General features: G+C 41.5%; 1 protein-coding gene across 1 annotated transcript in view; it reads left to right on the top strand.

The window, feature by feature from the left end:
• Positions 1 to 7310: 7310 nt before the first annotated feature.
• The window catches only part of LOC138154311 (chymotrypsin-like elastase family member 2A), a 13327-nt gene continuing 7927 nt past the window's right edge, over positions 7311 to 12710 (top strand). The window contains exons 1-3 of the mRNA XM_069078941.1: positions 7311 to 7350; positions 8824 to 8906; positions 11926 to 12023. Of these exons, the coding sequence (XP_068935042.1) occupies positions 7311 to 7350; positions 8824 to 8906; positions 11926 to 12023 (221 nt within the window). The remainder of the gene's footprint in view (positions 7351 to 8823; positions 8907 to 11925; positions 12024 to 12710) is intronic.

The raw sequence follows: 12710 nt of genomic DNA, 5'->3' as shown, positions 1-12710 counted from the left end.
AGCAATGCAACCTCTGAAGCTTATCAGCTGCATAGCTCTGGAGGCAGAGTGGCATAAAGTGCTTAAGTCACTTAACCCCTCTCAGCTTCAGTATCTTCATCTGTAAAATGGGAATAATAGGGGCTCCTACCTCACAGGGTAGGTGCAATTATTCACAGGGATTTTGGTGAAGTTCAAATTCAATGACGCATCTAAGGTCCTTTGTGAACCTTTAAGTGAAATAGGAATGTCAGCTAGTATTATTATACTCATCCTGTAGTAGTAGTAGTAGTAATAGTTGTAGTTGCAGTAGTAGTTGTAGTAGTGGTAGTTGTGGTGGTAGTTGTGGTAGTATTGGTAGTTGTAGTAGAAGTAGATGTAATAGTAGTAGTAGTTGTTGTGGTTGTAGTAGCAATTGTTGTTCTTGTAGTTGTAGCAGTAGTAGTAATAGTTGTAATAGTAGTTGTAGTTGTAGTAGTAGTAATGTCCAACCACAATCTGGGGTAGTGTAGCAAATATTCACTACATGTGTGACCTTGGGTAAGTCACTTAATTTGCTTGGGCCTCAGTTTCCTCCTCTTTAAAATGAGGTAACTGAATTAGATGGCCTCTAATATTCCTTTTGATTCCAAGTCCTATGATTAATCTCAGAGATGGTGAAGCTCCAGGTCCTCCATTCACCCTTGGCTTGAACCCCGACCTCCAGGATCCTTATCTATCCCTGGAACTTCCCAGTCCATTGATCTACTCAGTTTTTCTTGTTCTGCCTTATGGTACAACCAAGTAAACTATAACAGCCACAATTAAGTTCATCATGACAGGTGATCTGTAGCACGCTCTGTTAACAATATTATTTCTGTTTCTGCCTCCACTGGTTTTCATATAAGTGCTCTCCACCAAGATTTCCCCCTCTAGTTTCTTGAATATATTTTCTTAATATATGTAGCATCTGGGGCATCTTGAACTTGGGACCCCCCAGAAAAGCTGACCCAGATTCAAGACACTCTATGGGTCTTTACCCACTCAAAACCATAGTTCAGAGACCCTCCCCGATGAATTTCCTTCTATTACTCAGCCAGAGGAAATAGTCCCATGAAAACAAAGTCATTTAATGAAAGAGAATTTTGTTTTAAAAGTAGCAGCAGAACATTTACTCCCACAATACTGCAGTCAAGAAGAACAAAGTTCAAATCCAGTGTTAGATATTTATTAGCTCTGCGTCTCTGGGTAAAACAGTGAACCTCTATTTGCCTCCATTTCCTCATCTATTAAATAGAGATAGCAATAGCACTTACCTCCTGGGCTTGTTGTGAGAATCAAAGGAGATAATAATTACCAAGCACTTAGCACAGACGTGTTAGCCATCATTATGTTATTATGACTATATTATTATTATACACTCCATAATATATAATGTCAGTAAGAAGAGTAGACTGGTTCTGGACATTTATATCCTGTGGAGTTTTTGTTGTGAACAAAAAGCCTTGGACTTTTGGAGCAATCAGATAATTAAAAATAAGAAAAGGTATAATTAAATCAGTATGGGGGTGGCTAAATGGTGCAGTGAATAGAGCACCGGCCCTGGAGTTAGGAGGACCTGAGTTCAAATCCAGCCTCAGACACTTAACACAAAAATTAGCCATGCGACCTTGGGCAAGTCACTTAACCCCAATTCCCCCCAAAAAAGCAAAATAAAAAAAAATAAATGTTAAAAAAATCAGTATGGTATGGTGTATTAACAAGCACCCTGGCACATCCACACTGGCCTGTTAGCACTGTTAGGTTCTTTGATCTACTTTCCTAAAGGAAAGAACCTGTGCTAGCAGACTGTGAGGCATATGGTGAAAACCCCTCATAGAATTTAAGTCTGGGCTTTCAATTCCATTTTTCTATAAAAAACAAACTGTTGACCCTGAAGTATTCCAGGAAAAAGCATGGGAACACAGGATGTGAGCACATCTGCACGTTGTGTACTAAATCTGTGAGATCATCATATCTGCTTGTTCTCATAGGACTGGAACCCACAAAATATAGAATGTTACAATACTTGGTTCCTTGCCCAGTGATATTGTAAAGGACTATGAGATAATTCAGGAATAAGAACAAGGACACGGGCTACTTGTTCTGTACTTCACCATTGTCATTGGAGTAGCTAGGAAGGGGGATTGTAATTAGGGGGTCTATAAAAGAATCTATCTTATCTGTGCCTGGCATGGTCTGACACTGAGAACATATTGAATGCACTTGGTGTGAGTCACCCTTTCTTGTGAGATTGTAATAAACTCCTTTCTACTTTCTACATCTCAGTTTAATTTGGGCAAGGGTCTTTGTTACCCCACACACAGACCATCCTGGGTATGGGAAGTAGGGGCTGCAGCAGTGTTAAGACTGGGGACTTGGCTCCTCAGAGCATGTATGCACCTAAGAGGGCGGGTAAAAGCCTGCAATGACAGTATGGGGAAAAGCTCACACCCAAAGAGGACTTTTACTTGGACATTTTTGTTTGGGATTGAGGGAGGAGGAACTGGTTGTTCATTCCCCAAAGATTTTGACCCCCAAAGAATGTATAGGGTGTTTTGTCACTTAATTTTGTGTTTGTTGTGTGGTCACCCTGGTAATGAATTGTTATGTTGCTATGTATTTTTGCAAATGTGAAGCTTATGATGTGTTTATATTGTGGGAATTGTATTGGTCTGATATAGATTTTAATGTCTATCCAGATACAAGTTGTCCATAAAGTCCCTTTGGCCTATGTAATGAACATATAAGATCTTGGAGCTGAAAGTAATGACAATGGAAAAGGAAGATCTTCCCCATCCATTAATAGGCCTCACATAGAGCCCAGTGGGAAAGGAATTTGCCTAAGAGGATGGGGAGGCTTGTAGGAAGGCTTTCACACCTTTTAGTACAAAAAACTAATCAGGCACTAGTCATGAGGGTTGTGATGCCTTCTGGCTCTTAGTCTATGTGTGTGTGTGTGTGTGTGTGTGTGTGTGTGTGAGTGTGTGTGTATATGTATGCATGTATGTATGTATATGTATATATGTATGTGTATATATAATAGGTCTATATATAGATATGTATATCTAAGCATATATGAATATGTGTATATACCTATATACACATATACATACACACACACACATATATATATTCTGAGGAGATTTTGCTTTGGGTGCTCACTCACAAGAAGGAACTTTTGATTCCCTGGACTGGACTCTGGACTCTGAGTAGCCATTTATTAAGAAACCCCTGACTACTCAGATGTTGGGGTACTACTGGTCTGGTGGTGTATGTAGATGTTATTATTCTGTTTAGACAGTTGGAGTCCTGTCTATTGACTTTTTTCTTGGATACTCACTTCTTCCTACTTATCTGTAATTAAAGTAAGATTTTTAAAGCTGTCTTTCCTTTAGAAAAGCAGATCAAAGAACCTGTGCTAGCAGGCCACCCTGTGTGCTAGTGTGATTGCTAGTACATATGGTAGCCAGGAATAATACAGTATTGGGTTGAAGTAAAAGGCATAGCTTCCAGGAACAAGGAAGCAATAGTGCCACTCTGTTCTGCCCTTTTCAGACAACTGTAGCAATGTGATCAGTTCTAGATCATGGTTGAAAGTCATTGATAGAGTTTGACCATGTCCAAAGAAGAGCAGCTAAGACAGTGGAGGGTCTTGACTCCATGATATATGAGGATGGTTGAAGCAGCTGAGCATGATTAGCCTAGAAAAGAAAGGAACTGAAGGACCACCATGGTCTGCAGCTCGAACCATCCAACATGGTCCTCCTCCACAGCCTGTGTCCTTGAAAACTGTTTCTTCACACTCACATTCTTATCAGTTTTTCATAAATAAAATTTGTTTCACTGCCCCATCGAACTATTCACCCACAAAAAAGTCATCCATTTACATCCTTTACAAGGTGATTTGAATCTTTATATTTATTAGTCTGTTTCCCACTACAAACTACTTACATTCCACCAAAAAGTGGTTGCTTTATACTTGGGTTTTAGCAGTTTTTCCTAACCAAAATCCTTTTCCTACTCTTTACTTCTTTCAAACATCAAACTGTTCATTTGGGGCAGCCAAGTGACGAAGTAGATAAAATACTGGGCTTGGAAACAGGAAGTCCTGAGTTCAAATCCAGCCTCAGACACTTAATAGCTATGTGGCCTGGGGCAAATCATTTCACCTGTTTGCCTCAGTTTCCTCATCTGTAACATGGGGATAATAACAGCACCTATCCCATTGGGTTATTGCAAAGATCAACTGAGATAATAATTGTAAAGCACTTACAGTCTAAGCTCTATTTAAATGTTAGCTTTAATTATTACTATTACTAATATCATTATCCATGAAAAAGACAGTACCTTGCATCCTTTACCAACTGATTTTTTCTTTTTCTTTATGTAAAGTAAATTTTTTTTTTATTTTCAGAACTAAACTGCTCCATATAAAAGGGCAGTACCTAAAAGGGATAATACCTTATGCAAAGAATGAACCAAGCCCAACCCTCAAGGTGATTCCACCTTCACTCCTGATTTCATTACTCCCTTTTCCACACTATGGGACCAAACAAACAACTCTCAGGAGAGAGTGAGGCTGGTGACCTTGCACAGCCCTCCCTACTTAAATCCAATTCAATTGCATGTCTTGGCATCACCTCGATGATGTCATGGTCCTCTTCAAGAAGGAAGGACAGACAACAAGGTTCCATTACTGGTATTCAACTTGGTAATATGTTGGTAAGGTTTTCCTCATCTTCCTCTTTTCAATTTAAACCCTCTTTGGTCACCCAAACACAAATATCACAGGGGGACTGGCTAAGGGAAACCCTGTCCTCAGAGCGTACTCTAGCTTTTGTCAAAAGAATGAACAATGAATTGTTTTTGGAAGCATGTGACACTATATAACTGAAGGCTCTGCTCTCCACTTCAGAACATGAGCATATATATATATATATGACTCAAGAACATGATGAAATAGACTTTGGACTGACTGCCTGTCCTGGCCTGAAAGAATATACAAAAGGCTCCCTTAGGGACAACTTGGCCCTTTTTCTTTATTTGGTGTCTGTCCATCAAGAAGGACAAAGTTCTGTGGGCCTTTCTGGTGGGAGCCATGAACTTTTTAAAAAATATTATTATAATTATTTCAATATAATTGATTTCCTTTGTAATCCTAAATATTTTGCTTTGTGCATTTAAGAACTTTATTCTGAGAAGAGATCCACAGACTTCACCAGACCTTAGAGGGGATCTATGGCACCAAAAAGAACAAAAACTAAGAAGCTCCAATCTAAAGGTGATTAGGGAGATAATACCACCTGTGCTTGTCAGTTTCTCATCCAAGATTTTATAACCATTGGTCATGTTTTCTAGGTTCATTCTACAAGTACAATTTTTGTCCAAATGAGTCACTGGGACTGGGCAGTCTTCCATTTTGACACATCTTAGAGCTTCTCTGTCACATCTTGGATACATGCCCAGGAAACAAGCAGACTCCTTTATTGTTGTTTTCAACAACAGGTAGATAAACAGCTGCCTCGATACTCATCAGCAGGAGTCACCACTATTCTCTTGCTTGGACCCCTATTGGCTCAATAGCCCCTATGGAATTACTGTATCACCCTTCAGATGAAACTCAGATGCTTTGCCCTCAGTGAGTCCATCCCCTCCCCCACACATACACCCCCTTATGGAAGAGATTCAAATTGATTCCTCCAAGCATGCTGCAATCCTTCCCCTCTTCCTCTAAGTTATGATTTTCCATCTTCTAACCTTCTGGCATAGGATTCAGCTCTGCTTCCTCAGATCCTTTTATTTCCTTTGTTTTCAAACTAAAATCCATCTGTGTTTTTAAAAAACAATACATTGCCCCTGTTGTTGTTTGTATTTTGTTTTCAAAGAGGGTGATGTCTTGAGATGTGCACGAATTAGATTTAAATGAGACAGAGTTGCATAGTCATTCCCCTCACTCTCTCTTCCAGAGATACTGAAGTTCAGTGGCAAGACAGAAGTCAGGACAACTGACTGTGGCTTGGAATGCAATGGGTGACCATGGCGTCTTCAATGTCTGACCAAGCTCTAAGGGCTCCAGAGCACCGGCTCCAGCCCCCCATCATGGCCACTGGAACAAACTGTTCTCATCCACCCATTCTGCCAGGGAATGTCTTCACATGCTTAGGGTACACTCCCCTCCACCTTATTCACCAAGAGGTGTGAGGACCATCAATGACCCTCAAACTGGTTTAGCCCATCTGCTGAGACGTTTTACCCAGGTGTGATCACTGCACATGTTATAGCTTCTGGGAGCCACAAGTGGAGCTGGGTGATGGTGGACACCAAGGCAGATGAGCAGCCCTAAAAAGGGGAAAAGCAAACCCTCACATCAGAAATGCTAGTCTTCCTGAACACCCCATATGACCCTTGCCCTTAATAACTTGGAGTACAGAGAAGTGTTCCTCACGTCTCTTTGTGTTCCTCATGTCTCTTCAGCTTCTCTTTAATGAGAGAGGCAAGTTCACTGCACTTAGAGCACAGACAACAGTCTCTTGGCCATAGTATATGGCCATTACATAGAAACAGCACAAGGAAAGTAAAGGTCCCTGGGAATTCTCCCTGTTCTCCACATTTACTAGAAGATGGATCCATAGCTTTCTTGCTAGTATCTCCCCTGGAGAAGTCAGCTATTCATTGTGAATTTACCTTGTGCATTTTTAGTATGGATCCTCCTCTTCTTTCTCCTCCTCCTCCTCCACCTCTTCCTCTTCCTCTTCCTTCTCCTTTCCATCGTTTGACAATCTCCGCATCAAATTAAGTAGTGGCTTGTCAACTATGTTAGTCTTTTTTTTTTAATTTGCTTTATTAATCTTTATCTTCAGCTTTATTGCTACTCTAATTTTCAAATTTCCTTTGTGATTCTTTTAAGTTTTTAATCTGTTAATTTACAGCATTTTTTAATGTATGCCCAGTCCATTTATCCTCTTTTTCTATTTAGTTAATATATATTTTCAGAAAAATATATATATATATATTTTCAGAGATGTAAAGTCAGATTGCTTTCACCCAAAACACCTACTGTCATGCCTCATGAAGCAGCTGGCACCTAAATTTGAAGGTCTAATTCTAATATTTTGCTTAAATATTTCCAAGGAAGTGAGTAGCAGATATCGGGAAGAAAAAAAATGAACAAACACCTTTTTTTCCATCAAGTCCTGAGAAAAACCCCACCTGTGTTCTGTAACACCTTGGGATGATGATAAGAACTCCAATTTAAGTAAGACCTTCTCTTTGGCCTTTCCTCAGTCTTAGAGGAAATCTAAGGAGGCACCATGATCAAGCTCCTGTTGCTCTCGGTATTGGTGGCTGGAGGTAAAACTTATGCTTCAGGGGGGAGTGGGGAAGCAGGGAGTGAAAGGTTAGGCGTGGCATAGCAGAAAGGAAAAGTCATCAGATGTGAAATGGGAAAACCTTTTGAAGCCATTGGATCTGATCCCCTCATTTTACAGATGAGGAAACTAAGGTACAAAAATGTTAAGTAACTTGCCCAGGATCATGCAGTATCTACGATGGGATTTAAATCAAGGTCATCCAGTTTCAAGGATAGCTCTTTATCCACTAATCCAGCAGTCTCAGGAACCCTTTATACTATTAAAAAAAATTTGGGGGGTGGGGAGAAAGCAAGGCAATTGGGGTTGAGTGATTTGCCCAAGGTCACACAGCTAGTGTCAAGTGTCTGAGGCCAACTTTAAACTCAGGTTCTCCTGACTCAAAGGCTGGAGCTCTATTCACTGTGCCACCTAGCTGCCCCTATTAAAATGATTTTTTAAAAAATTTTGAGGACTTCCCTCCCCCAAGGAGTTCATGTGATTTTTGTCTCTTGATATTCACCACATTAGAAATTAAAATGTCAATATTATGGGGCAGCTAGGTGGCACAGTGAATAGAGCACTGGCCCTGGAGTCAGGAGGACCTGAGTTCAAATCCAACCTCAGACACTTAACACAAAAACTAGCCATGTGACCTTGGGCAAGTCACTTAACCCCAATTTCCCTCCAAAAAGCAAAAACAAAATCAATATTATTCTAAAAATAATTCTGAGTTCATTGACCTCCTGAAACAGTCTCAAAGACCACCCTTTGAGAACATTTAGACCAGACTGCCTCATTTATGACATTCCCTCACTTACAGATAAAGTAGATGAGTTCCAGAGAGGTCGTGACTTAACCCCAGTTCAAACTGGTCAGGATCAGGAGAGCAAAATTCTCTGACTCCAAATCTAGTATCTCTCCATTACACCATGCTGCCTTAGATGACATTTATAATCAGGAGGAACCCAGCTCAAATCCCATGTTGGTATGTGTTACTAGCTGTGTGTCCCTGAACAAATCACTTCCCTCCCTATCTGTGCCTTAGTTTCCCCTTCTGTTAAATGGGGATCATAATAGTACACTATGTCAAAGGGCAAGGTGAGCAAAGTACTTGATGCTTTTTAGGGCATTATAAGGATGTGACTTATTGTCATTGAGTCACTTTATTCTGGGTTCTAGTCTCCCATGTTCCTTATCACATCGGCCACCTCTTCTTGGTCATTTTCCCTTCCATTGTTCTCAGTCTTGTGGGGTATAAAGAATTAGAGAGGAGTTCCAAGGGATCACTGGGTATTGAGTCAGGGAGATGGTCAAGACCACCTTCCATTATGCCTACTTGTCTGTGTCTTCTATCATCACAGGTGGGGGGTCAGGGCCAGGGCTAGATGATGTGGCTATGTGGGACAATGGGGTGCCTTGGCTTGATGCTGTCTCATCTGTTCTTTTTAACTCTCTTCCTGTGTTTTACTTCTAGGCTATGGGTTCCCCACCTACCAGTCCAATTCAGGCAGGGTTGTTGGAGGTGAAGATGTGGTGCCCAACAGTTGGCCCTGGCAGGTCAGTAATTCCCCCCCTTCCCCAGCACTACCTGGAATTAGGGTTAGGGAGGATGGGTTGTCATCTAGTATACCCCACATCTTGTCAGAGGGTGACTTTTACGTACCTTTTTATAAACGCACATTATTGCTAATTTTATAAAATCCCTCTCTTACAGGCAATTATTATATGATAAGTCAAATCATATGTATTCCAATATTTTGGGGTGTTTTTGCTGTATAGTAATTGCACTAATGATTTCATTGGTTGGGGTGGGAAGCAAGATGCATAGGGAGATGGGAAATGGCTGCTGTCTTAAACTAAAGATTCAATAAAGTTTTATCATAGATTGTTTTCTTCAGGTGGTCACCCATTTTCCCAAAGCTCACAAAGAGGTCAGGGCCATTATCTAGAAACACCTTTGTATAATCAAAGATGCAATAGTAGGATGAGAAGCTTCTGAGTCCTACTTCACCTTTGAGCACTTGGAGGAGAGGGGGGGATGAAGAGGGGATTAAGGAACCCATTAGCCCTTCCCATATAACCTTCTTCTTCTACTGAGGGGCAGCTCTTCCTGTCTCCAAGGCTGGACTACCGGCACTCCCTCCCACACCCTCTGCCACCCCCTACCACCATTAAAAGTGTAGGAAGAACATTTGTATCTAAACAAAAGTCTGATAGCTGTCCTCCCCCAGCCTTACCCCCATACCCACCCAATGATGTTGCCCCTTCCCTCCCAACCTTTCCCAAAGCTTTAAGGCATAGTGCCACAGGGTAAACCCCATGATGATTACAGAAACCTCTGGATGACAAGATTCCAAAACCCCATTGAGCAAATCACTGATTTCAAGGAGTCTTTAATATAGAATTCCAGTAGGGCTCTGTCTTCAGGGTGTTTCATGTCAATAGTTAAAGTCTTCCTCCAGTTAGTCCATCAAATCTGGGAAGTCAGCCATGAGATACTGTTAAAGCAGGAAATCTAACGAGGGATCTCTGTGCCTGACTTTGACCAAACTCTTTAGCTTGATTATAGGGTTCTATATATTCCTTTGCTTCTAAAGCCTGGTTACAAGCTATAGCCTATGACTCTCACCTGTTTTCTATATTTTCCTTCACTGGAACATGCCTTGAGTCTCCCAGACCTATTTTATAGCCTTGACTATAATCTATAAATGATCTCTAATCACCACCTAGGTTGTCCTCAGTGGTGCAAGGACACCATATGTGTGTGTCTGCATCTGTGTGTGTGTCATTGTGTGTCTTATCTGGGTGTGTGTCTGTGTGTATAATGTAAGGTGGGATCACTTGAATAAAACATTCAAATCACTCCACCCCATTTAAAGTAATTGTCACAGGGGCGGCCAGGTGGCTCAGCGAGTAGGAGTACCGGCTCCAGTGTTGGGACGACCTGGAGATCGAATCCTGGTCTCAGACACTCAGCACCACACCCAGAAATAACTGGCCGTGTAACCTTGAGCAAGTTACTTAACCCCGATTGCTTTAAAAAATAAATAAATAAATAAATAATAAAGTAATTGCCAGGATGCTAAACCCTGAGACATTTATCAAATGAAAAAATCTCTTCTCCAAGCCCAGATTCCCTCAGCTGATTCCCAGATGGTACAAACTATAGGTTCTTCCCCATCCTGGATGATTATCCATTCCATCAATATCCTTCCTAAGTTACACAGTCTCCAGTTGTCCTGATCTAGATTTGGCCACTAGACCCAGATGGTTCTGGAGGAGAAAGTGAAGTTTGGACAGTCCTCCCTAATTTAAATCCAACTCACTCCAGTGTCATGTGTCCTGATCTCTTGGTCCTCTATGAGAACAAAGGATAAACCACAATGACAAAAAGAACAATCTTAACTGCTAACTAGCTGTGTTTGCGGCCTGGACATCTTCTTGAATCAATCAAAGACATTCCAATTAGGTGCCCCAAAAAGTCTGCTCTGACTGAGTGAGGTCATGCCCTGAGGAGCTCATATGAAAGGCAGAGCAAGTATGGAAGACAGGAGAGATTTCCAGGGTGTAGCAGTGAAGAGAAAGGAGTGGGGACATCCCCAGCAGAACCGACAGCAAAGGAAGAAAGGAAAATAGGACTGAGCTACTGCATAAAAGGAAATGATTAAGGATCTTGGCATTGAATTGGTATTTATTGAAGTGAATGACTGAATAAGGACAAAACAAAAAGCCACTAAAATGGCTGAGGGATGAGGCAGCCCCAACTCTCAGAGGGAAGGGAATCTTATTCAGTAGAAGAGGACAAGGGGGAAGCAGATGGCACCACTCTGGTGCAGGGCCCTCACCTCCTCACACCTAGAGTAGTGAAATTGCCCCCTGGGGAATCCACCCGACTCAAGTCTCTCCAACACTCAGGCCATCCTCCATTCAGCAGTCAAATTGATCTCCTTAATGTGCAGGTCTGACCATGTCACTCTCCCCTCCCCTGTCCTCTACTCAGGAAACTCCAGTGGTTCCCTATCACCTCCTGGACCAAAGAGAAAAGCTCTTCTTGGCATTCAAAGCCCTTCCTGACCTAGCACCTTCCTGCCTTTCCAGTCTTCTAACACCTTACTCCCCAATATCTACTCTGATCTACTGACCCAGGCCTCCTGGCTGTTCTAACAAGACCTCCATGTCCTGGCTCCAGGCATTTTCTCTGGCTATCTGTTCTGCCTTGAATGGCCTCCCTCCTCATCTCTGCCTACTGCCTTCCCTGGTCTCCTTATAGTCCCAGCTGAAATCCCATCCTCTACTGGAAACCTTTCCCAACCTCTCTTTCCTATTAGCTTCTCTCTGTCAATTGTTTACTATTTATCCTGTAGGTAGCTAGTTTATACATATTTGTATGCTATCTGCCCCATTAGATTGCAAGCTCCTTGAAGACAAGGAATGCCTTTTGCCATTTTTTTACCCCCAGCATTTAGCACAATGCCTAGAACATAGTAGGTACTTGGTAAATGTTTTATTGATTGACTGACTGACTGACATAGACCTAGATTTCCCAGCACCTTTATAGTCTCTGTTTTCTACTTAGGTCGCTCTTCAATACAGTTCCAGTGGCACATGGAGATTCACCTGTGGGGGAAGCCTGATAGCCCAGAACTGGGTAATGACAGCTGCTCACTGCATCAGGTAACTCTTCTAGGATTCCTATCCAGTCTATGTCTCTCACCATTTGCAAACACTTATTTCTGGAACTTGGGACCTGACTGATCAAACCTATGACCAGAGTGTCTGTTTAACTTAAACTCTTTAAAGGAACCTTACAAATAGGTCACTTACCTAGAGTAAATGTAATGCTGTTGTGGGGGAGAGGGGGAACAACTTACTGTTTGCAACTTAGGGCACAAGTCAGTAAAAAAAAAAAGGCTTTATTTCATTCATAGTTCCAAGCCAAGACAGAAGGAAATATCAGTTGGTATGCTGAGATGGGCATCTCTGTAGGGCAAGTAGGCTTCTTAGTACAAGCCATTTACTCACCAATATTTATAGCATGCAAAAAATACATTTCCATGCTGGGTGCCCAACCAATAAGCCACTGGGCTTTTGGGACAGTTTGTATTTCAGAATAAGAGATAGACTTTCTGATGTTAGTCTGTCATTGTCCTCAGGGATCTGAGACAGGGTTTTACTCTGTCATTAAGTTGCTTTCCTCCATAACCAGGAGTAAAGAAAGGCTGAAAACAGTTTAATGGAACAGCCCATTTACACTGGAATGAAGGCATGTTATTAAATAGTATTACTTATGTAAAGAAAAGGAAAAAATAGTGTTCTCTCTGCATCTGGTTCTCTCTCTCTCTCTCTCTCTCTCTCTCTCTC

Source organism: Petaurus breviceps, unplaced genomic scaffold (genome assembly GCF_028583685.1).
Source record: "Petaurus breviceps papuanus isolate PSGF00001 unplaced genomic scaffold, PetGlider_PUasm1.0 91041, whole genome shotgun sequence".
Lineage (NCBI taxonomy): Eukaryota > Metazoa > Chordata > Mammalia > Diprotodontia > Petauridae > Petaurus > Petaurus breviceps.
The sequence above is the reverse complement of the archived record's forward strand: the minus strand, read 5'-3'. Positions and strand labels throughout refer to the sequence as shown.